The following is a 26,178-nucleotide window of genomic DNA, read 5'->3' as shown; positions in this document are numbered from 1 at the left end:
GTGTAATAGCTGAAAGGGATGTTTTGTATGATATATGGATTAATTCGGTGTAGTCAATTTATCTGTCATATATTAGCCCCTGTATGATATGGATTAATTCGCTGAAGTCAATTTATCTGTCAATTTACCTTGTATATTAGCCCCTGTTATATATACAAAAGCTGATGGTTGTTTGCAAAAGGCTGATATGCTTAGATGGGGAAACGTTTTCTGTATGTTGTTTAATTTGTGTTAATATTGTTATACACAAGGTTAGCCGACATTCACTTCTTCCAGACCCTGCGTAAAGCGGGAGCCTTGTGCACTGGGTACGACCTTTTTTTTATTGTTATACACAAGGTTATATAATATCAGTATGCTTTCATTTGGTCTTTTACATTAATCAAGTGTACTGTATGTATTCATGTTTATAAGTTTGTATAGACTTGAGTAAACCAAGCTAGCTTTCATGGCATGAAGGTGTCTGCCTATGTCTATGTATATGTAGTTTCAACTATACCAAATAAAGCTTTTCTTAAAAGTCATAAACATATTTATATTATATATGTGTGCCTCATGATTTCTTTCCTCAGATTGCAGATCAGATTGAGTAAAGCTTTTGTATAATTACAAGCTCAATGATTTTATTGTACTGGTGCAGTTATACCTATTGAAACACATCATCACTTATGGTCCAAATGTATTCCATTCAAACGTATTTGCAGTGATGATGTTATTTTAGATCAACCAAAAGGACATTTGAATTGTTTGCTGTTAAATTAGTAATTCAAAGTACTTTGACTATGATTGGAATTCATATTATGCATTTAGTGATTTACTTGTTCTTGTGAAATAGGAATTGACAAGGTGGTGGATTCTTGTGTTAATATTTTGGAGCAATGCTTTGAAATCCAAGTGGGGAAAATATGGCAGACCTTTAAGGAGATTGATTATATTATATTTCGTGAAATTTTATATTATTATTATTGATCTTATTGGTTGATTAATGTGATTTGATGTTAATTGGATAAATGTGTCTCTTGGGTGTGTACTTGCTATTGATTATGGAATTGATACTGAAATTCGTTGAGAATATAATGTGATCCATTTAAAAGATGAAATGAGATTATTTGTGAATTACTCATTGTGGGAGAAGTGGTTGGAACTATGGAGTTGAGAAAGGAATAGTGGAAATGAGGGTAGTTGGAAAAAAGATTTTTTTTGTGTAGTTGAGTTTAACTCTCGGTAGGTACTAGGTCTCAGGTCAACTCAAAGTGCACATGGTTTTCAGGTAATTTGAGACTAACAACAAGGAGTTAAACAAGATGACCAACAAGAGGGGAAATTGGGATGACCGAGTTACGAGGGTTAGTTTGTATAATAAAACATTTGAACCACCACTACCAAGATAAAATGCAAGGTATGGGACGTGAAAGTTCGTATGTTTATTATACAGATTAATGAGTTGAGTAAAGGATGTTAAGTCGCATTGCATTCACACATTGACATTTTAATCTCCATGACTGATTATATGTTACAATTGAATCTTGTGTCACCATGATTTAATTTAGTATGTCAATTTACTGTGGTAAGTTATGTCCGTACTGAGCTGTTAAAGCTCACGCCTCTACTGTTATGCAGGGTTATGAACTATACAATCAACATGGTAGATAAGATGAGATCTAATTAGATGTGAGGATAGAAAGTTTATACATTTATTTATTTTACCTTTGTAAAGAATTCTTTATTTGTTTAAGAGGAATTTAATTATTCACCCCCTTTTCATTTTAGCTTCTTTTAATCTATTTAATTTTTACTCACATACCAGGTGTGGAATTATTTTCCCACCAATTTTGAGTCCGAAGCGTGACATTATCAGGTTTAAGATGTTACACAACTACCTTCAGATTATAATTTGAGAGCTTTAATATAAAAAATAAAAAAAATCTCACAAAACAAATCTTAAACACCATGAATTTTTCACAAGGAGACAAAACAAATACATAAGCGCAAATATCAATTCGTGGCTAACCCAAAATGCAAACCGAGAAAAAAAGTTACATCACACCTTCAACCAGTGTTTAATATTTTGTAGAAACAACGACATGCAAATTTATGAGTATATTACTATTGATATTGGTTGAAATTATGAAAAGTTGCAATGAAGTGAGTATATCATCTCATTCAGATTTAGTTGAAATTTAAAAAAAATTTCTCAACAAAAATTCAAAAGTATGAAATTTGCAATGAATTCTGACAAAATTTCTTTAGTAAATCGGTAAATATCGTCAATATTCATTGATTTTTCTATATCTCACCGATATAGGGGGTGAAGTTTGCATTTCACCCCCTTTCTTATCAATGCTTTATTTTTTGGATATTTCGATGGAAGCATCGACAACTTGATGGATATTTTTTTTTGAACAATCGATGTTATCTACATTAAGAAAAAAAAATGTGCTTAATCTCACAATAAACTAACAATAATGTGGTTTGATGGGTATTTTAAAACACTGCCCTTAACCCATTCCCAACCCACTTGTGTTAAAAAGAAAAATTAAAGTTCAACTTATTTACAATTATGCCATCAAATAAATAAACGATACTACCCCTAAAAATTAAAGTTCAACTTATTTACAATTATGCTATCAAATAAATAAACGATACTACCACTAAAAATTAAAAGTTCAATTGATTTACAATTAATACTATGATATAATGATATTTCTCTTCACTTGTAAGTAAAAGATCTTAGGTTTGATTTTTGACAAAGATAAGTTTGAACCATATTATTACTAATCCAATGTAAAGTTAAACCTATCTTCTTTTTAATGTAGATAATATTGTTTGATAAAAAAAAGTGCGATACTTCTACATGCTTACATTTACGACACTGTCACCCACCACCTCCAAATGGGTCAAGCATGTTGGATCTTCAAATGAATAAAAAATGTTTATTATTAAATTTGAAAAGTAAATAAAATTCAGTAATTTATTAGAAATTTGGAAAAGCTTCGCTATAGATCTGAGGCTATTGGAAGAGATTCTTTGGTGCTGGTTTGACTTTTTCCTAACTTCAGATTCCTCCAAATTAATATATGGTAGTAGGTACTAGGTATCCAAATTGTTCCAAAACACCAAATACAATCGGGTTTTAGGTCTCTTTTATTTATTTAATTTTTTTTTTTTACAGTTATGATATTTTAAATTTTTTTTGTCAATTCAACTAAAAATTGTGTGACAAGACATGATTGGTTGATCTTTAGATTTTTTTTGTTCATATCTACTAGAATATCGTCTCCGTGTCGACGACGTATACTGTTTGTCTAGAGCATGAAACCCTAATTTACTTTGTTGGCTTCTGATTAATTCCGAATTTAACGTAAACTGGAAGGTACTCAAATTTATCTACTCGATTGTGCAGAAAACGCCGGATAACAGAGTAGCACTTAAAATCCCAACTTTGCTCTCGTTTACGAGACGAAGCATGATCATCAAATTGTACGTTTTTTGGTTCTTTCAGTTAAATCAAATTGTATGGTTTATACATAGTTCCTCTAAAGTTCCTTATTTTCACTGTTGTGAAATAATAAGAAGCAAAAACCCTAATTTCTTGTTTGGTTGCTGAGATATTGTGAAAAAGAAAGGAATATGCGAAATCTTGTACTGAGTCATCAGTTTGAGCCTAATAATTAGACCTTAGTACAGACCTCATTAGCCATGGCTACTTTTAATTATTTGTTTCGAATAGGACAAAAAATAAGTTCATATTACAATTGTGGAAGCTAAAAATTGTATTGCACCAGTATGTGATTTAGAAGACAACGTGAAACTTGAATGTGTAACTTCTTTTTATTAAGTTGCTTTGTTCTCTTTGAATTCAATGGCTGACATCAGTTTCGCTTTTCATTTATATACTATTATGTAGAATTCAAGGTTTATGGGATTGGATCCAACCAAGTTCCTGGGTAAAGAAGCAATATGGCCTAGTGCGCAATACGAAGCCGGCCAGTGAGTCCTATTGTTGTCACTCAATCCCTGGTTTCCATTTGCTTTCTCAGGTACGTTCGTTTGTTGTTGCACTGCTGCTGCTGCTGTGTTAATGGAGTGTTTGAAAATGAAAGCCAAAATGACAAAGATAAAGACCAGTTTAAGTTTATGACATAGCTGAGAATTGATCATCATTGCGCTGCAGCATTGCTGCTGCTGCTAGAGAACTATCTGGTATTATTGCCTGCTTCATGAAAAAAAATAAGCAATGTGTGTGCACACTGCACATACAATAGAATGATTACTAATAAAAGCATTACTTAAACAAGTAAAAGGAGGAGAATACTAGATAGTTAATTAGTTTATGATTTAGCTGCGAAAACAATGAAGAAAACTAGATCGTTGTTCTTTATAAAATCAAATGCCAACAGGAGTTCTCCCAAACACTTCCGCAGGATATATAGTTGCAAAAACGGCAATTTCCCAATGAAGTGGTCAAGGGAACTCTTGGTGACACCTGCTAATTTTCTTCTTCCTTTATAACAGCTTCATAGAAAAAGTACATTGTGATGGGGACTCAAACCTGGGACGTGAAGGTTGGACTGTAGGAGGCTGATTACCCTTTTCATTCTTTTTAAAATCAAATGTCGACAGGAGTTCCCCCAAACACTTCAGTAGGATATATAGTTGCAAAATAGACTATTTCCCAATGAAGTGGTCAAGGGAACTCTTGGTGACACCTGATAATGTTCTTCTTCCTTTATAACAGCTGGTTCATATAGACCAAGTACATTGCGATGGGAAGTTGGGAAATCAAACCCGGGAAGTGGAGGTGGACTGTAGGAAGCTGATAATTTTTGTTCTTTGTAAAATCAAATGCAACCAGGAGTTCCCCCAAACACTTCAGTAGGATTTATAGTTACAAAAGAGACTATTTCCCAATGAAGTGGTCAAGGGAACTCTTGGTAACACCTGATAGCATTGCAGACCTTATTCTTTTCTTTCTTTCTACTTCTTTCGAGACTTGTTATGGTTTATTGGTTATGATCGTTGCAACTGACTCTACTATATATAGTGAGTGATATAATGGGTGGTCCTGAATTCCTTGTCTTTGTTCAAGAGGAGGGAAGTTGGAGGAGGAAAATCGATCTATGAACCTAGACGACATTGGAGGCCAAATTGAAGGTAGTGAATAATATCGATGACACTGTCATGTGCCATTTTATCCTCTTTTCACAGCACTTTGCCTCAATGAAAAGCCTTTCCTTTTCAGCTTTTTCAATTCATATATACAAATTGAATTGCTGTCAGAACTCAGAACCTCATATGTGCTAAGACCTGCTTCTGGAATGTATGTTTTTTGCATCCAAGAAAATGATGAAAGGAACAGGCTTGGATATGAAACACAACAAAACGGTTGAGCCTCACTGCACTTTTTTTCTCACCTCCATCTGACTGCAATTCTGACCAGGTTCAATTTTCTATTACTTCATCTCAGGCTTTTTCCTTTTCCCTCTACTGGTGGTCCTACTATCCTGATCTAGACCACCGACTTTATCAATAGACACAAATAACTTTAGTTGATCCTTGTCTATACATAGAGAGTGTACTGGGTTGCTGGCATTCCCTTAATTATGCAGAAAAGGAAATTTAAATCCGTCAGTTGTCTCCTAGGTTCTCCTGACCACTTCATTGGGGACTCTTTTACCCCATTAATGAAGTGGTTCGGGAACTACCCTTGGTTGCCATCTGACTTTGATTTCGAGAAGCTAGATCAGCTGTATTCTGATGTTTAGTTATCATGTTTGGAACTGTCTTTCCATCCAGCTTGGATGGCAATGAACAAGATTTGGCAAACTGATATAAGGCTTTGAACTTGTTTAGGGAAATGGTGCTTTTGATCTTATGCTGTGAGCACAGCCTCATATTATAGCACATCAAGATATAAACCTGATTTAAATCCATACTCTTAAGTTCTAATGAGACTGAATCGTGACTAAACTTAAAGATTGAATGATTATGTTGTTGAAATTTTATAGATCTACGGGCCCGGGAGCCCACTTTAACAACATCGGTACTGTCTCCAACTTTACTACCTGCACAATCCGTCAGGTATGAGATTTTACCACAAAAGTCCTCGATATTAATTAGAGTAGGGTAATTATATTTAAAGCCACCATTGTTGACTTCCCCCATCGATGTGGGATTGCCAACACGCCCCCTCACGTGTAACCCCATTTGGCGGTTCATACGTGGAGATCCACACATCAGCAATTGAAACTTAGATGTCGATTCTATGTTAAAAGTCCATACTTGTTTTCAATCTTTTTCAGGAAGTGTATCTTAAGAACTCAGATGCCTGCTCTATATTAAGAGTCCAAGCTTATTTCCAAGCCCACACTTCCTAGTAACAAGTATTTGGCTTGCACAGGTCTGTAACCGTAGACTTTGATACCATGTTGAATTTTTTAGATTGACAGATCCGGGAGGGCCCCACTCTAACGACATCGATATTGTCTTCAACTTTACAACCTGCCCAAACCGTCAGGTGTAGGGTTGTACCACAAAAACTTCGGTATTAATTAGAGTAGGATAATCATATTTTAAGCCACCTTGTTGACTTCCCCCATCGATGTGGGACTGCCAACATGTGTAGCATTTGGGGTTGAAATTTTTTAAAAATTATGAGTTTCGGATGAGAAAACCATGGCTGGTCGCACCCAACGTTCCTCCTTTGTTTCAGTAGGTAACTGCCGGAATGTGGAAGGAAAATGGCCGTACGTATAATGGACTCAATTTTACTCCTCTATTCCGGTTGTGAAGGCCGAAATCTCCTCTTGACGTTCCATAGGAATCGGTTGAACAGATTCCAAAGAAAAGTTTAACCGATGTGAAGACATTATTATTATTATTATTATTGGAACAAAATGGTATTATCTACACTAAAGAGGTGGGGAAATGGATTAAACCTTACAATGGCTAACAATACTATAGTCCAAATTCGTATTTGGCGATAAACGAACCTAAGATCCTCTCACTTATATGACATCATTTCATCAAATACATATCATAATTAGAATCGTTTATTCTTTTGGTCACTGTTTAAGGGTCATCTAATTTTCATTTGATTTGTGTACAATTTAGTCATCCATATATAAGGATGCTACTATTATCATAACTAGTGATTTGTTTGACACATATACATGACTATATGGTCTCTAAATCTATCAAATTTTGCTTGAAGTGAAATCTGGATATTATTAAAGAGCATGAACGATTTCGATTATGATATTTGTACGGTGAAATGATGTCAAGTTAAAGATGAATGAGGAGGAGCGAGGAAAAATGAGAGTTTACTTTAAATTACTATAATTTAGTGGATGGTGATTGTAATCGGAGGCCCTTTTTTTTTTTAAATTACCGTAGCCAATAATTTTTTACATACAAAGCTATAGTTCTTACAAGGGCCCTCATTTTAAATCCTGCCCAGGATCTTCTAAAACGTTGGACTAGCCCTGGTAGCGAGTGACAGCTGGCTCGATCGATAACTCCCAGCCTTCTATCTAGCGAGAAATTTTTAATTGTGACGGGAACACAAGTGGTACACCATGTGTTTTAATAGGAGTGGTGAAAATTTTTATTTTTTAAGCTATTAACATTTTAGCACACATATCCCAATATTTGTATAGTAACATGTGGTATACCACTCCGTGTACCGGTCACACTGAAAAATTTCTCCTATCTAGCAAGCATCTTGCATTTCCGAGGCGCATCCCACCACTAGACACTTGATTAGTAACCATTGATTTATCTGTGGCTATTGTGGAAAAGAATCTGTCCTAGATATCTGATCATAAACGGAACGGAGTGACATGTTCATGCCCAGGTACATATAGGATAACTTTTGCTCGGGCTCAGTAGCACATGATATGCTCAGATGATGCCAAGAGGGATTTGATATCGCATGGATTTGCCTCGTACGTTCATCAACTTATACTTTTCTTGTAGCATCCACAACACATACGAAAAAATCCATGTAAAATGTTGAAACTAAGAATATCGTAGAATAGTATATATGAACCAATCAGGAGGATCCTATTTTCTTCTGTCTATATATATCAAATAAAACTGAAATTTACAGGCTGGACAGAATAATGTGTGAGAGAGTACAATTTCTACGCAGACTGGTCGGCGGCATGTGGCTATCGAATTCGATTCCTTAGTTCTGAACTTGCCATCTGGGGCCACATTTACGTCTAGGTTCATTGATGATATAGTTGTACTTCAAATGGTTTGGCAGAGGTCTCTATGAACCTTCGATCTTGAATACAAACGAAACGAGGTGCATACTCAGCTGAATTGCAAACGCAGTAATTCTCTATAAATAGTGGAGTTAGGAACCATTAGATACTCATTGAACGACCACCAAAGATAGCGAGTTAAGAGAAAAAATTAACATCAGATGGCCTCTAGAGTTTCCTCAAACACTTCATTAGAAATTAATGTAGAGTCCTAATTAATTCATTCTCTCTCTCTCTCTCTCTCTCTCTCTCTCTCTCTACTGAAGTGTTTGGGGGAACCCTTGGAGTCATTTGATCCATATATAAACCAAGGAAGCTAGCTGCTTAATTGAATGGAGTGATGTCTTCATGATGTTAAGCTTCCTCACTTTTATGCTTAATCATGTATTGGTGTTTTTTTCATTTAATTTATTATTGTACATCGTAACTATATAATATACGTACACGCGCAATAACTTCACAGATATATGTTAGTTAATGTTATGCATGCTTGTTAGCTAGTCTTGTATTTTGTTGTGTGGCAACTGATAACTCATCATGCGTTGAAGACTTTTCTTGTGCAGTAGCTCAATTAGCTATTGAAATGGAGCTCTCTTTTCACATACAGCCGGTGAACAATGGCGGGATGCACTTTACAAGTTTCATTTGTTTGCAGTTGGCTGTATTAATTACTCGTGGATGGTGATTATTTGAACAAGATTAGCAAGTCAGATTAGACAGTCTGAGGTTTATCTATGGTTCAGTTTTTATTTTTTATTTTTTATTTATTTTTTAATGGGAGTGGAAATTGGGTTCGCTATATATGTGTTCTAATGTCCTAGTAATTGAATGTTGTTCATGTTATCTCTCAATTCAACCTTCAAATTATTATCAAAGTAATATTATGTATTCAGAGTTTGTAAACGTTACATTTTGGTCAATGATAAAGGAACCAAGAAACCAGATTAATTATTAATCAGTAGGCAACAAAGTGGCAAACCGGACAATAGTGACACTCTCTTAGCCACTAGTATGCACTTGTCATGAAATGCATGCGAGAAGGGCATGCAAACCGCTTCTGGCAAAGTTCAAATATTATATATGCACCCAAATTCTCTGTAGCCTCTCTGTGTCCTTTCAAATGCTTCCATACAGAGACAATGCAACTATCAGTTTCACTTACACTAATTCTCCTTCTTTTCTCCTAGCACCCCTCCTCCTTTAGATCATCACTTGCACTAGTTATCCTTCATTTCCTCCTAGTACCCTCCTCCTTCACATCTCTATTTGTCCAATAAAATTTAAAGGGAAAAAAAAATCATAAGTCTATTTAACACATTGACAATTGGTATTCCGTGGCTTTCTTGTAAGTTGTCACAAACGGCACAGTATACATCATTATTGAAATAAAAATAACCAACCTATGGCTATGAAATCCGCTTTAGAGTATTTCCAATCATGCTTTTTATTTTAAGTTAAAATTTAGATAAAAAGACTAGATTTTAAGAGCCTCCTAAAAAAAATTCTAGTCCAACTATACTTTCTAATTCAGGGAGTCATAATAATTGTGAACCATGCAAAAATAAAGATTTTATTTCAAAAACCATTAAAACAATAATAAATTAATGTTTGGAGTTCCATTCTCACCCCTTACATAGTTTAGGAGCTCCTAGAGATATTGTTATCATAGGAGCATAATAGGGAGTGTGACTGGAGATCCATTTAGGGAGCTCAGCTCAATGAAGATAGTCTAGTCCAACTTTCTAGTAGTGCGGTGTTTTTTTTTTTTTTTTTTTGATCAATTACATGTTTCAGAAAAGTAAAAGCAGAAAGAAACCAAGATACATTAACAATTCAACAAGCCTGAAAATAAAATCAACTAAATCATATATATTTAATTTGATTACAATAATATTCATCCAAGATTTTAGAATGCACCATTTTAAGGGAAAAGGACCAAATTAAGCAATGATCTTCATCAATCAGCAGGTACTTCCTTTGTTTGTTCAGAATTAGTACGCACTTCAAACTTTTTGGTTAGAATCGGTAGGCACTTGAAATCGGCAAACCGGACAATAGTGACTCTTTCTCAGCCACTTCACTATGCACCTGCCATGAAACACATGAAAGCAAGGCATGTACACCACCGTTGATCCTCCCTTAAACTGTTCCATACAAACAGTGCAACTCTCACTTTCCCTTACCCTAATTTTCCTTCTTTTTCTCTCTCTACCTCCTCCTCCACATCATCATGCGACAACGATTCTTCGTCATCCGCAGACGTACTACCCACTCTGACCCTATTTAGTACCTTATTAATCACTGGATATATAACTCGCTGGTACCATGCCCTTATTACTATTATCATCGTTCGTCAATTGCTCTAACGTTGCTTCCATCATACGAGTGCCCCTTTCTAGTGTACAGATCTCACAGCGAACCCTGAGGTACTCACTTTTGACATAAACGTGCAACCCTAGTACCTGACGCCCCTTGTGGAAAACTTCATTGCTAATTTTGAGCCCACCCTTTATCATTAGCTTCACTATCGTTTCTTGTCTTCTTCTGACTCCAATCAACGACAACATGTTAGTAAAGATCCCGAACGAGTCTTCGTAATTCTTTAACTTGTCAACGTAAAATCTACAGCTTCTTTCTTTTGTTCCATCATAATATTCTCTGACGGTGGTTTCAGTGCGGTCTATGGCAGTATTGGTGAATTTGTAATGGAACATTTGCACAAATTTTACCAGAAATTGAACCGGCTGTTGTATTGAAGTTCGGTTTTGCTCATGATCGCCAGGATTGTCTAGTTGTGCGGTAATGTCTCAGATTTCAAATCGAAGGCGGACTTTCTTGTGGTAGAATCCGAAGTCTTCCATAGAAATTAGTCAGCCGGAATCACAAAACGAGAATGGGTGGTGGGTACAATTTTGAACAGCAAGGTTGTAGAGTACTTTTGAGTGACTAACAAATATGTGTATATATATATATAGAGAGAGAGAGAGAGAGGGGGGGGGAGGGGCAGGGTGGTGGGTGGAATCCATATTGGTTGCGAAAATAAGGAAGGGAAATTATATTTGAACCCATACAACATCTTTCTACACCGAACTTATTCTCTACACCTATATTATTTTTAATTAAAGAATCAATCTCTCTTTAAACTCAAATTTACTATCTAAACTACCCTCGCAAACTCAATTCAATATATAAAAATTTATCTTTACACCCTTAGAAAGCAAAAGCAAGAGGAGGTCATTGATCACTTCGTGAAGCAAGCCTCATCACTCGATGGCTCCGCCCTCGGCCCCCTCGTCGCAAAAGTCACCTCCCACCCTGCCCTTTTTGCCCTTTCGGAAATTATCGTTGTCCCTACTGGTGTAGTCTCTGGGCAACCTCATTCTCATGATGTGGAAAAATCAAGTCAATACCACCGCCATGAATATCAAACTTGAATGTCATATAATGTGCACTCATTGCACTACATTCAATGTGCCATCCAGGTCTACCAGGTCCCCAAGGGCTTTCCCAACTTGGCTCACCAGGCTTTGCAGACTGCAGATTCCTTTTGAAGTTTCATTAATTTAAAAATACAAACAAAAAACCGCAAAAACGAGGTAAATGGTTGAGGACTTCAGACCTTCCACAATGCAAAGTCTGCTGGATTACGCTTCCTTGAATCAACAACAACTCGTTCACCAGCCCGATTGTGTTCCAATTTTTGTCCAGATAACTGGCCATAATTTGGAAATTCATCAACAGCAAAGACTACATCCCCGCCAACCACATATGCATATTCGTTGTTAATAATCTGCATGATACAACAATCATCAGAGAGAAACTGCAGGCCTATAAAAATAAAACAAACAAGAAACCATCACAAAGACATAATATATAAGCATTAAAGCAAGCAGAAAACATGTGTTATCAAATCCTTGATATGTTCTATGTGCTCAGAAACATATGGCTGATGGGTGGGAAGAAGGCACTGGATTATGCTCAGAAACATATGGTTGATGGGTTTATTGATAAATTTTAGTTTTATTCTTAATTTCGTCTTGTACTTGATGGTAATTATGCATTAGGATAAAATAGACAATTCACATTTAGAATTTAAGTTGGGTGTAGAAAGAGGTTAGATGGCTTCAAATAAAATTTCTCAATAAGTAACGAATGACCGACTTCAACTTGAGTTTCTTCGTTGAAAAGTTTTGTCTCATTCTCGTCATGGGATACCGACTTTAATTTGTTTTGGTTTTAGAATGAGTAATGTCGGAAAGAATAAATTTGTAAACAAAGTTTTGAAAACAAAAGGACATGGAAGTTGATAATTAATTTATTACTTACACGTTGATGAACGTGTTTATTCTTATTGGTGATACATCATTTAATTTGCAAATTTAGTCTTCAAATTTGGTGCATTACCTTTTAGAATTGTAAAGATTACCCAATTTCGAAATAATTACGGAACCATAGTGCAATAAATGTGCTAATATAGGGTTTATTGATAGATGGCTGCGAGTCGCGGGTAGGATCCAATGACACAAAAGATGTGATTCGTTTAGGATTTGCTTATGTAGGGAATACTTTTGTTAAGAAATACACTTTTGTTATGAAGTATTTTCATTAGAAGCAAGTTAAATTTTTTATTACAAATTCAATGCTTCCTGAAAAAACACTTTTGTATAACAACTAACAAGCATCCAAAAAATGCTTCTTCTAAAGCGCTTCTATCACCAAGAGGAACACTTATAATTTTTTTCCCAAAAACATTTTCAATTATTAAAAAATAATTTTAACCGTTTTAAAAGAAATTCTACGCATGCCCTAAAATTAAAACCGATTGAGAATTCCACCACGATGTCACCAACGCATGCAATACTAGAAGAAAATCTAATGAAATACAATAAAATTTAAACCAAATTACCTGTATCAAAAATCCTCTTATTTTTTGGACGAATACCAAAACAATATCCTCAAACTTCTCTTTATTTCTTACTTCCTCTTTGCCGATTTGGTGGCTATGGGAGGCTGTGGAAAAATAAGTTTCTTCAGTTGCTCCGTCAAATCAACCAAGGTTAAGTTAAAACGGCCTGAAAAATACAGCCATAAAGCTACAATCAATAATAGTTTTAGATCTCCAGAAACTTATAGAGAGCCTTGACAAAATAGCCTGGAATTAGTAGAGCCCAGCAGCGGTATAATTCATCATTCTCCAATATGACAAATCAATTTTCTTTGATAAAAAAAATGGTTAAGCAGTGAGGGAAGGACGATTAGTTCATCCCAAATTCCAATTAGTTCAACATTTTATACCATAAGGTCCATAATAAAAAAAGCAAGGTTATAATCAAAGTATTTATTTTTCTGCTGTGGATCATGTTGATCACTGTCAAATGGCATACGGAGTTCCCCCAAACACTTCAGATGCATGATTAAAAAGAAGCTATGCAACCTTAATCTGGTAAGTTAGTTAATTAAGGGCACTGATCATATGAACTACCCCAAATGAAGCGATCATGGGAACTCCAGGGAACAGTTGATAATCTCTTTCTTTCGTTTTTGTGGTTTCTTGGCAAGGCAATTTAGGGAAATTAATTACTATTTATCACAAAGTTTGTAGCTAACTGGCCTATAATCTCTTTCTTACTTTGTTGGGGTTTCTGGCATGAAGGAGAGCCATTATATTAGAAACATGATATCCCCAGAAATCTATTGATGATGAACCTGGTCGGAATTGTGGGGAAGATGAGAGGGAGGGAATATTGTTGAGTTGCACTCAATGAGTGGTCATAAGCTCTCCCCATCGCCATCCCTTCCATTCTTGCGCACACATCCTCTTCAGTCACTTTCATCCCATAATATCAATTTAAGGTCATACAAATTCAAAATAAAATCTTCAATATACACTTGCAAAATTGGTGCCCTAGCTCATTAGCTAGCTAGTACCTTAAGGACATGTGAGTTAGTTCGATATATAATGATGGAATAGCGGATATATCAAACATCATAGCAATTTTTTCTTGTGCTAAACTATGATCATCTTAAGCTAAGCTATGGATAGATGGCGAAGGAATCGGCGTGTGGGCCACAAGGAGAAACTTTACAGTGCTTACCTAAAAAGTGGTATTCTAGGTTAATCTTAAGAATAAGAAGCCCTTGGTTTATGATCACATGCCCGCAGTATTACAAGATTTTGGTAAAGATACATGTGGGACTATGATTTTTTCAGGGCAGGAATCAAGCAGATCGAAAAATGCCAACTTTAGAAGTCCGATCATGGACTTAACAGCCTCCATTGCGGAGGTGACTAAACGGATTAGCGATACCACCATCATTCTATTTCAAAATTATTGGGCGAATTCTGTCGACTTTGCTGTGATAGACCATGCTTGTTCCGCAAGATTCGGGAACTTAATCCAGCAAGGAATCAACATGTTTCCTATAATCTTGGAGTCCTTATTACAATCAAAGGATTGGTGTACGTCGCAAGTAGTCACACTCCTAAGAGAATGCAATGCCTACTTCCTAGATATTCTCTAGGATTCTATTGGTTTAATAAGGATTCTACTATCCTAAAAGTCCTCTCCTGGTATAAATACACCCTTATATCTAACGCAATCTCTGCATACTTATTCTCTTGAGTCTTAATATTACTTACTAACTTGATTGTCGAAGAGCCTTTGACCAGCACACCCCTTGTCTTTGGCTTGCGTACAATTGTGTGTTTCTTTTACAAGTTAACGAGTTTGGGCATCTCCACCACTCACGGTGGTGAGCAAATTTGGTTCCAACAATATCTGAAAATGAAAGACTTGGACAAGCAGATGGATGGACATCTAGCAAAAAAGGAAGAACTTTGGCACATGAGATGGCCTCTCAGTCTCATCACAACCTCAAGATTCTTTTCCTAATTACGTGCGTAACTTCAAGTTCAATCTAACCCACACTTATGTCTAGGTTCACTGCTCAGTACTACTATTATTGCCGTCCTCTCCAGTCTCTGCTCAAACATAACAAATGCTGCAGCTTTACCACTATAAATAGCTAGCATGCATGGTTTACATTTCATAAGTACCCAAGCAATCAAAAACAGTACGTAGTAAATAAATTAAATACTATTGTGCGTATACATCTGGAATCAGGTGTCCCCTAGAGTTCCCCCGAACACTTCATTAAGATCGATGCATAAGTTCTTTGTATATTAAATGATGATTGCACCATCTCTACTGAAGTGTTTGGGGGAACTCCGGGTGTCATTTGATCATATCTCAACAAAACTGACTGGAGGTGATGGCTTGGAATTGATGACTACAGTAACTAATTAAGTACTACCCAGGTTTTAAGTTATTGTTATTGACTCTCTGCAACAAATATGAATTTCTCTAATAGATTAGCATATGCATGGCAGCATAGGGTTTTGAGTTTATTATTAGCCTTCTTTCTGTATTTTCTCAATTCCCAACTTCTCAAGGTAATCAACATGCTTTATTGTTTATCTTATTTGGAAAAAGGTTAGTTTTCTTATTCACAGCAATATCCCTAAAAACTTTTCCATTACTCTTCTGGCTTAGTAGCCCAATGAACCAGATATAAACTTCTGTTAAATTTCTTTTGTTTAGTATGTGTTCAAATACCAAATGAGTCCAAAGAAGGCGCCTGAGATATATATATATACGCGTGTCTATCTGCCTCTTTCCATCTCTCATGACAGTTTATGCCCTTTTCGGCATAAACATAACATTTTCGCCATTATCAAGACGTATACATGTACTACAGTCTACATATGCAAATTTCAAATTAAATACAAGACCTGTTGTTCATAGAAGCGTACGAACAGATACCGCCTAATAACAAATGAATTTGGAAATTTTTGTCTGGTTTCCCAATGACTAACACTTCATATATTGTCATTTGCTATACAGATTTCTAACTTTTTCAATAGTACAGGAACCCCGAATGATGTGGAACCACATCCTGCTTAAACAATTAGAAAATGAAAAAAATATGGTGAGCTGAAGTTGGGTTGATTTACTATAATCTTCATCTCGCCTTTTACTAGAACAGTTTAATTTCTGTCTTTTCCCTCCACCTGACCCTGTGAAGTTGCGACCAGACCACCTCTTCCAGCTGTAAAGATTTTAATATTCCAATAAATCCACCAACCAATATCTTTGGAAGTTAAGATCAATATCTCTCATCAATCTAAGCTGTTTGTTAGAGGCATAGATCAACCACCTGGACGTATTGTTTTTTGTATTCAATCCCCCTTTTACACTTGTGACAAGGGACTAGATTTCTTGTACTAATCACCACAGATATTTCTTCTTGAAACTTCGGACATATATAGTTTGTCCACCTAGCCCACATCACCTGATTAATCATCTCTTACTAGGTTGTATTACTAGTACTACTCATGTTTTTACTACCACTTAATCTAATTATCTCTATAATCTCTCCCTTTCTCTCATCAGCTTCCTCACACATATTCATAATTACAGTCTTAATTCATATCTTTCGGTTCTGGTTCTTCTAGCGTAATAGTCATCAGCTGGTCTCATGGGAAACTGCTGCTTGAGGAAACACCATGGCGAGACAGACGTCTCATCAGTTGTTCAACCTCATCCCATTGGTTTGCACTCATACTGTTAATTTCTGTGTATTTTTTAATGATCAGAAGTTGAACATTTATAGGCAAAATGTTTCTGAAAGTAAAATTCTTCTTTTCTCTCTATTTGGTAACTAAGGAGACATTCGGCTGCAAATTTCTCTACCCAAGAAAACTAACAAAGCAGTTCGAGAGAAAGCTCCAACTGTTTCCTCAACTTCCTTACAAGGTCAAGGTACATATATGAATATTCCATTTTGTTGGCTGAAAAAAAATATATTTGGGACTTTTGTATAAATTTTTCTTTATTCATTCGGTTAGTTTTATATATTTCTGGGTACAGAAAATATGATCAGTAAACGTGAGAAACGAAGATCACCACTTCAAGAGAGGAATTTCTCGGTCTCAGACATAGGTATGGTTATTGCATGCATGCAATCCAAAAAGCATGTAGCTGGTTACCTTCCCTCTGCTAACCCTAATTAAGAAACTTTGTTCTCCTCTTCTTTTGTTGATGGTGTGTAGGTGCAGAAAAAAAACGTAGCAAAAATGCAAGGGCCACGACAAACTCCAATACTCCGAGTCCAAAAGATTGGAATTTGGAGAGAGTGAACAAGAAGGACGGAGTGTTGCGAGATTACAGGCTATACTGCTTCTGTTACAGTGCCTTGAAAGCTTCTACACGCAAGTTTAGCAGCAAGAACTTGATCGGGCAAGGCGGATTCGGTGATGTCTACAAAGGGTATGTAAGTTATTGTAATGTGAATGCTGCCGCAAAACCAAGTGAGGGATTTCCAATTGCTGTCAAAAGGCTCAGAAAGACAGCACTACAAGGCGATGAACAATGGGAGGTCAGTTGTTTTCTAATTTATTTTTTAATAATCCTTGCATTCCATCCCTGGGGAATGAGCTTATTCTCTTACTTATGAATAACATATTTTTACTGTAGAAATTTTGTAATCGAAACCATTCAATTTCTTAGGATTCATTTGAAGGTCATTCTTAAAAAAAAACTCATATAATATTTGGTACCTAGACCGTTTAATTTATTCGATACATTTGGATAACTAAATGATAGCTAATTTAAATGATCTTAAGAAATTGAACAGTTTCATTATGAAATTTTGTACAATGAAGATACGTTATTTGCAAATAGGAGAATGAGCTCATTCCCAAGGAAGATGCAAGTTATTATATCTTTTTTTCTTTTTCTTCTTTTTTTTTCCAATGAGAAATACATTTTTCACCCTTTAGGTTTGGAACAGTTTTCAATTTGACCACGATGTTTTAATTTTTTCACATTACACCATGAGTTTCAAATCTTATCAATTTATGCCTTTTGCTATATCATCATTCTTAAATTAATTAAGTGACAAGTGTGGGACCCAACTAGGAGTTGGCGTATACTCCCGCGCATAGAGACCAAAACTAATTAATCATCATGGAGCTTCATCGTCTCCTCAATTGACAAATAATCACACAATTTAGTCTCATTGTTGTAATTGTGGCTTATACTCAGCCTAGAAACATGTTTGACGTTTGTGACATCATCAGTTTACTAAAAGTGTGGAGGGTGCAACGTGTGAAAACTGGAACCCATAACTCTTTTGAAATTCACCGAAGTGTGGAGGGTCTAAATATAATTAGTCATTTTTCACTCTCTCTCTCTGTCTCTCTCTCTCTCTCTCTCTCAATATCTATCTTTCTGCGAGTGTGAGATTTATGTTGGTGGTGCAGAATGAGAGGAAATTTATGAGCAAACTAAGTCATCCAAACATAGTGAAACTAATAGGGTACTGCCGCGAAGGTGAGCACAGAATGTTGGTTTATGAGTACATGAAAGGAGGAAGCTTGGAGGCCCAACTGATGGCGAAAAATGCTACACAGTTACAGGGGAGGAGAAGAACCAAATTAGCACTCGGCGTAGCCAAGGCTCTGCATTGTCTTCACACTCGCGGGGCGCCCGTAATTCATCGTGATCTCAAAGCTTCAAATGTTCTGTTGGATGATGTGAGGCTATGTCATCATACTTTTTGACATTAATTGTGCAAAATATACACAAATAGTTACGTACCAATATATAATTTTAATTGAAGCGTAAGAATACTTAGACGTCGATAAAATGGAACACTGAACCATGATTTATATGGTTGGTCAATATAGTGTTCCTCCAGTTCTATTTGTAACCGAAAGTCATAAGGGTCCTATTCATATGTATTTGTCAATAATTAATCTAACCTTAGGATGATAATCGACACTGCAGGACTTCAATGCCAAGCTATCAGACTTTGGCCTGGCAAAATATGGACCCAAAGATGACCAGGACCACATAATGACAAGGGTTCTTGGTACCAAAGGCTACATCGCACCTGAGTACATAGCGACAGGTATTCAACCAGTTACTAAATGTACAACGATTCCTACATACAACCGGTGTAACACAGCGTTCCTCTCATCACCTCACGTAGTTGGTGTCATGTGATCAGCTTTCGCGAGAGGGCATTTTATACACCTAGTACATGCTGCCAGACATTTCATTTCTCCAGAGGGCTAATTTGGTTTTCATTTTTACAGGGCATGTAACACTCAAAACCGACGTATACAGCTTTGGCGTGGTGCTCTTAGAGATCTTTTCAGGCTCCTGCGCCGTGAAGAAATATTCGGATGGGATGACTGGTGATCTTACCAAGTGGGCTGAACCATATCTTCGCAACCGGCTACAACTGCATCGTGTGATTGATCAGAGACTTGGAAACAACTTCCCGGTGGAAGAAGCTCACAAGTTTGCTGAACTCATCCTCCGATGCCTCGATTCAAACCCTAAGAGCAGACCAACGATGACTGAGGTCGTAGCTGATTTGGAGGAGTTGCATGAAAACACAGGCAGCAATCGGATTTCAGGCCATGTTACGAAATGGGTGCCAGGCATATAGATAGCTGTTTTCCTTCGTAGTGCTATCCTAAAATGCGTGAATGTCCACTAAAACTATATGGTGAAAGCAAAGGCAGCACTTGTTCATGAATTAGCAAACTATAATTACAGATAACACAATATTTACTAGCGCGAGACTAGCATGTATTGGCGCCAGGATAATTTGACGCCGGCAGTTGTGACAGGACAAGAACGTCGGTCATCCTGCAGAATTAAACTGATAGCCAACTTTTTACACTATACCATCAAGCAGATTACCAATACAAAATAGCTACATAGCTTCAGATATTACAGGCGGTAGTAACCTCTTCAGAATGACTCAAAACTGAGAAAAATACATGCCCAAACTCGATTCTGTGAACATAATATGGGATCAAGAGACAAGTAATTTACAGAAAGACACCATCTCTGTTAACGAACACGTACAGATTGCCTTTGGGATGCCAATGGGGATGCATTTGGTGGCATATTGAGAGGAGAATGGTGTTGTCGCATTGGCGACTTCCGAGGAACAGGAAGTGTGTGCTGTTCTGATTGAGAGTTTCTGGCTGCAGTCTTTGGGGATTCAAGTTGTTCCAGCGTGGCTAATACCACTGACATTGTAGGCCTGAGTTTAGATTCGGTGCATAGGCATTGTGAAGCAAGAGTAGCAGCTGTATAAGCTGCTTTCTGGGGATATTGGCCCTCCAACTTGGTATCCATAATCCGAAATAGTTTTCTTTTATCACCCAAATATGGTTTCGTCCAATCTACCAGATTCTGCTCCACACCAACTTTTGTTTTATCAACAGCTCGCCTTCCAGACAATAGTTCCAGCAGTACAACCCCAAAACTATAGACATCACTTTTAGCAGTCAACCTACCTGTTAAACAGTGAAAATGCGTGTGAGACATCTACAGAAGCATTATAATGTGTTGCGAACATAGTGAATTCAAGCACTTAAGATTCTCTGCATCGTATCTGCTACAACAATAGCTTACATTACATAGCCCAGTTTACCAAAGTTCTGCCTTAAGGAAATCTTAATGACAAATAATTTAGATTAATCAAATTTGTGCCGTTCAACTATCAGATGCAACTCAAAAGCTTTAACTTTTTCTTTCTCAACCTTGTGAATTAATATATGAGCAAAAATTCCCAATGTGAAATCACACTATTTATATATAGGTCCAAAGAATCATTATTCTTTCACCTCAGAGAAAGTATTGAAACAACCTCCTATTAGTCAGTCAAATGGGCACCAAGGTGGATATCCTCTAATCAAAAGGTTAAAGATGACCAATCCCGATTATAGGTAATTTGGTACAACGTCAGAGGTTCACGTACAAAATTCCATAGTTATAGCATACTCAGACACTCGCAATATCAGCTTTCCCAACAAGATATATAGTATGTACTATGACTCAGGGATGTTTGACAGTGATCACTGGTCATATATAACAAAAGTAAAACCCCAATAATACTGCATATAGTAATTAAACATACCTGTAGCTACATATTCGGGTGCAGCATAGCCTTGAGTACCCATGACTTGAGTAGACACATGAGTCCTGTCACCAGTGGGACCAGCCTTGGCCAAGCCAAAATCAGAAAGCTTCGCGTTGAATTCCTGCACCCACAATGCAACATTTATGTCAATGATTTATCCAATCTAATCATATGATTATTAAACATGATGACTAATGTGATGAGCTAGATTTCCTATTTGTTTAACATACCGAATCTAGTAAAATATTGGAAGCCTTAAAATCACGATATATGACTTGTGATTCCGCCTCGTGAAGAAAACTGAGCCCCCTTGCAGCGCCTATGGCTACTTTCATTCTTGTTGCCCATGAAAGTGGTTGCGGCCCTCCTGTGAAACATATAGAAAAGTTCAACATTACAAAGTTTTCAAGGCCAAAACAAAGGAGTTTCTTCTTAAAATTGGCAACACAACTGTTGTTTATTTGCAAGAAAATATGCATAAAAGTGGACTCTTCCAGATAACTAAACAATTGTGAGAGGAGGGGCTGGGGAACTATGCTTCCTATTAATGTTAGAACTAGAAGAAATACATCACTTACTTCTAAACAGATGATTCTCTAAGCTTCCTTTCGGCATGAACTCATACACCAAAAGGCGGTTCTCACCCTCCAAGCAGTACCCGATAAGCTTAACCAGATTTGGATGATGGAGTTGACCAAGATAATTTACTTCTGTCTGAAATTCATTAGCTATCAGTACATAAGCCAAGAATGAGAATTGAAACGCAACAGACATACAGAAAATTGTTAAAGAAGAAACCTACCAACCACTCCTTGTGGCCTTGGAAACCCTCAGGTTTGAGCTTCTTGACAGCAACAACCATTCCGGACCCTGGTTTTGCAGCTGTCCACGTGTTCTCATTAATCCATCCTTTGAAAACATAACCAAATCCTCCTTCACCGAGAAGACTGTCAGGGCGGAAGTTTCGGGTGGCATTCTTTAGCTCATTGAATGAGAAGGCTTTCAAATTTGGAGATGACAATATTTCTCCTTCAGTCCTTGGGGTAGGAAGACTTGAACCACTGCTCCTTCCATTATATGACGGGACGGTCAAAGTGGAGGGAGCTGAGGAAGGGCTAGTTTTGTTGGAAACTTTGGAAGCCCCTGATCCTGCCAGGTCAAGTAATCAATAATCAATAATCAGTTTGTGGGGAAAAGGATGTAAACCTACACCAACTTATAGCATTCCTTAAGAAATGTCATATATAGTACAAATCTACTAGAGTATTAAGATACTTAAGCAAATTAATTCAAAATTTTCGAGGAACAAAATGAAACGATTGATTGTAAATTCTTTTAATGTTTCTAAAAGGACCAATGTAAACTTGTCGATCAAGGTACAGGGTTTTGAGTGATCAGGTGGTCTCAAAGAAAGATACCAGCTGGCCTGGCTCACCAAACACCTTAAATTAAGCATCTTGGCTCCATGTTCCAATGATCACTAGTAAACGATGAACGAATCTTGTGAAGCATAAAAACCAATTCTGTTTCGTACAAAGGACCACCAAACTTTTCCCCTCAGGGCCCAATTGTTGCTAAAGTCTTTGATTCTAGAGACCTTAGCGTGCCATTGACGCCTATCCTTTACATGATCATCGTAAAAGAACAAAATGAATGTCTAAATCACTTTCACAGTTTGCCCCCATTTCAGGGCAAATGCAAACCGAGTAAAATTGTAGCAATTATCAGCTAATAAAATTTACTAAAAGCACATTGCGCATCACCAAATAATGACAAAATCATATAAAGCTGTCTTCAACGTGTTCCTATATTCTCCTCAAAAGGGCAAAATATCATATTGATTTACACATTAAAAAACCCTGAAAATTTTCCACCTTTCTAAATGATATTCAAAATTAATAATCCATTGCAAAAACTAACATACAAAACAAAGAATTAATAATTAACAGATAACAAAAGAAGAACAAATTAACCAATCTCCAGAAATACAGAGAGAGAGAGAGAGAGAGAGAGAGAGAGAGAGAGAGAGACTTCTTTCAATACATAGCAGAATTTTACTCCAGAGATGAACTAAGCTACCCAGAACCCAAAAAGAACACCACTTACTAATCCAGTAAAAACCAACTGAACCCACCAAAATTTCACTGCTTTAAACTAATACAAACTCTCAGAAAGTCACTAAAAATACCCATCAAAGTAACATATATACCCATCAAAACATAAGACCAGCTTATGAAAATCAAGGTTTTTTTCATAGCAAAGCATTGAAAACTTACCCCAAGTTCCAAGGGAGCTCTGTGCGGTGTCGACTTTAGCAGAAGAATCTAAACAGTTGCCCATTTGCCACTCCAAAAGCTCAAAGGCGCTCTTCTTTTACTGACTTTTATCAAACACCAGCCGAACAATCAGCAAGTCATTGCAAACAAATTTCAATCCGTATAAGAAACTGCAGCTGACTTCTTCTTCTTCTGGGTTTTCTTCGATCGAGCTGACCTTGTTGGAAAAAATTAAATCAGAAAAATGTGAGGAGAAGAAGAAGGAGAAAGAGCGTGTCAATGCGAGAAATGGCAACTGAGAAGAAATTGGCAGGGGGGGCGGAATGAGTGTCTCTGTTTGCTTCCCCTTGACTAAGAGACGCGACAAACGCGTGGGGGCTGTGACGTGCACGCGACTTTACTTGTGTGTGAATTCTCTTTTGTACCCTTGTGTGGTGTGGACTTGTACCATGTCAAGATTGACATCATTAATCAAAATAACGAAAATACCCTTTGTGTACTTTCATTGAACTCTGTCATGCTTATATCCATGTACCACATCGGTTGACGTGGTCCAACCGTCATGAATACTTCATCTTCAGAGTTCAGACATTAGTAACACCCTCCCCCTCCCAAAATGAAATGTTATGAGATTGATCAATTGAGGACACGTTTGACGGTAACTAGAAAACGTTTTATGTGAAAATATTTTTAAAATCAATTTTTATTAAAAACGTAAGGGAATCCTAAAAAAAAAATATTTTCTCTCCAAGTCGTTTTAAAAGTACTTCAAAACGAACTCTAAAATGACAACCTTTTTTATTAAAATTATTCACAATGTCAATGATAATTGGTTAGTGTTGACTTATAATAGAATCGATTAGTAACATGCGTATATAGGCTGCCTGACACTAAAATATTTAAATACCTATTTGTGATTGGTAGACACTTGAAAAATTAAATATTATAGTAATGTATAACTTGTAGGAATGATAATATGATTTTTAACTACAAGTGTTATTCTAGATGGATGTCATGGCATGTTTAGTGGGAAAGTGATTGAGTGCATATGTATGCACATGGCTTGCATTAGTGTGCAACTCTTTAATTAATAGGAAGACTAATGAAAATTGTTTGAAATTTTTGAATTTTAATGATAAGGACAAAATAAATGATAAAGTGAATAGTACCAAGATTGACTTTTTAGTGTAAAAATATTACTTTTCGTTAAAATAAATAATACTGAGAGTTTTTCGTTAAAGTTCTCTTAATTAATTCAACTCTCTTTAGTCAACTTTGTAATAGTCAAAGAAGAAAAGAATAATCCCTTTTACTTTGATAGTGAAGTAAAATATATATTTAATATAAAATAACAACACTCATGAAATTGTTTTTGGTAAAATTGGGGTCAAAAGTTCTAAGAAAAGCAACTAACTCTTTACAAAATGCGTTTGAAGAAACCCAATATCATCCTCAAAGATTAACCTATCCACAAGAGGAGGAGGCTCACCACCATAGACAAAGTGGTTATGGTAGACTTGTAAGAATATTTTAATATTTTAGTGTGGTCCACATAACAAGGTTTATGTGTGATGTATTCGGTTTAATGAATATTGTTTTGAAAGTAAACTTATTGGTCAAATTATGAGAAATGGTTTTCTATTTTATTATCGTTATGGGTAGTAATTAATGATGGGCTACATTAGGAAATGAGTCTTCTCTTTGCTTATAAGAGTGCACATACTCATCTAATGTGTATCCCGGAGAAAAACACATATTAGGGTTTTAACATGCAAGTAAGGTTAGAGAGAGAAAATCTAATTTCCTCCACATTGATGGCTTGTTTACAGACCGCTCAAGATAGATGTTGTAGAAGACATTTCATGACAAATTATCGAGAAATGTAATTTATGTATTCTACATTAATCATTTGTGAAAATCATGGAGTTCAAGATCTTAGCTCATGAATTAGGTAATATTTGTGTGATTGCTCTGACCAAAAATGTATTACCACAAATAAAACGAGATAGAAACATGTAGAATCCAAATATAAGAGATAAAAAATGTTAGTCTTATCAGCTATTTGTATTATCTATCTAACAGAGATAGGATCTACTTGCGTTGACAAACCTTACCTCTATTAAAAAGATGGTATAAGTAAATGATAAGTGTAGCTTCGACAAAAAAAAAAATTGTAAGTGTAGCACTACTTATAAGAGATACTATTTCTCGTCAAAATAATCACGAAAATGACATTTCATCCGACATATTCTTCATCCACTTGTGCTTAATTAATAAATAGTGTACATCTAATATGCTTTTACGGAATTGGATCCCATCCGGATCTACTTTGTGAGGATCTTAGGAATCCCCACATCTTAGTTATTTATCGTGTATCGTGAGATTATAAATAATTTGATTTTTTTATATAAAATTAAACACAAACAGTATTTGATAAAAAATAACGACACGATGTACAATGAACGGTTAGGATCCCCACAAAGCTTTTACAACCCCAAATTGCAAGTTCACACTACTAATTCATAAAGTATGTGTGAGATAGAAAAGTGTTAGTTGATTAAAAATGTATCTTGATTTTCATTCTTTATTTAGTCAATGAAAACAGTTAGTGCTCTTATTTTTTT

General features: G+C 36.2%; 2 protein-coding genes, 1 long non-coding RNA gene and 1 other non-coding gene across 4 annotated transcripts; 2 read left to right on the top strand and 2 right to left on the bottom strand.

Moving 5' to 3' along the window:
- Positions 1–11,376: 11,376 nt before the first annotated feature.
- On the bottom strand, positions 11,377–12,384 carry LOC139192815 (uncharacterized). Its single transcript, XR_011577233.1, has 3 exons — positions 12,169–12,384; positions 11,890–12,060; positions 11,377–11,804 (listed from the first exon to the last, which is right to left on the bottom strand). It is a non-coding gene; the product is annotated as an uncharacterized lncRNA (long non-coding RNA).
- Positions 12,385–15,387: 3,003 nt separating this feature from the next.
- Positions 15,388–15,515, top strand: MIR395C (microRNA MIR395c). The gene has a single exon (NR_120942.1). It is a non-coding gene; the product is annotated as a microRNA MIR395c (primary transcript).
- Positions 15,516–17,205: 1,690 nt separating this feature from the next.
- LOC103431916 (probable serine/threonine-protein kinase PBL3) lies at positions 17,206–19,880 on the top strand. The gene is made up of 5 exons (XM_070815450.1): positions 17,206–17,272; positions 17,383–17,708; positions 18,595–18,867; positions 19,121–19,244; positions 19,432–19,880. Exons 1-5 carry the CDS (start codon positions 17,206–17,208, stop codon positions 19,788–19,790), a joined length of 1,149 nt encoding a protein of 382 aa, XP_070671551.1. The 3' UTR covers positions 19,791–19,880.
- A 121-nt stretch (positions 19,881–20,001) lies between these two features.
- On the bottom strand, positions 20,002–23,971 carry LOC103402921 (probable serine/threonine-protein kinase PBL3). Its single transcript, XM_008341705.4, has 6 exons — positions 23,555–23,971; positions 22,081–22,427; positions 21,857–21,992; positions 21,509–21,645; positions 21,276–21,399; positions 20,002–20,652 (listed from the first exon to the last, which is right to left on the bottom strand). Exons 1-6 carry the CDS (start codon positions 23,616–23,618, stop codon positions 20,201–20,203), a joined length of 1,260 nt encoding a protein of 419 aa, XP_008339927.1. The 5' UTR covers positions 23,619–23,971; the 3' UTR covers positions 20,002–20,200.
- Between the last annotated feature and the right edge of the window lie 2,207 nt (positions 23,972–26,178).

This window comes from Malus domestica, chromosome 16 (genome assembly GCF_042453785.1).
Source record: "Malus domestica chromosome 16, GDT2T_hap1".
NCBI classification, from domain to species: Eukaryota; Viridiplantae; Streptophyta; class Magnoliopsida; order Rosales; family Rosaceae; genus Malus; species Malus domestica.
The sequence above is the reverse complement of the archived record's forward strand: the minus strand, read 5'-3'. Positions and strand labels throughout refer to the sequence as shown.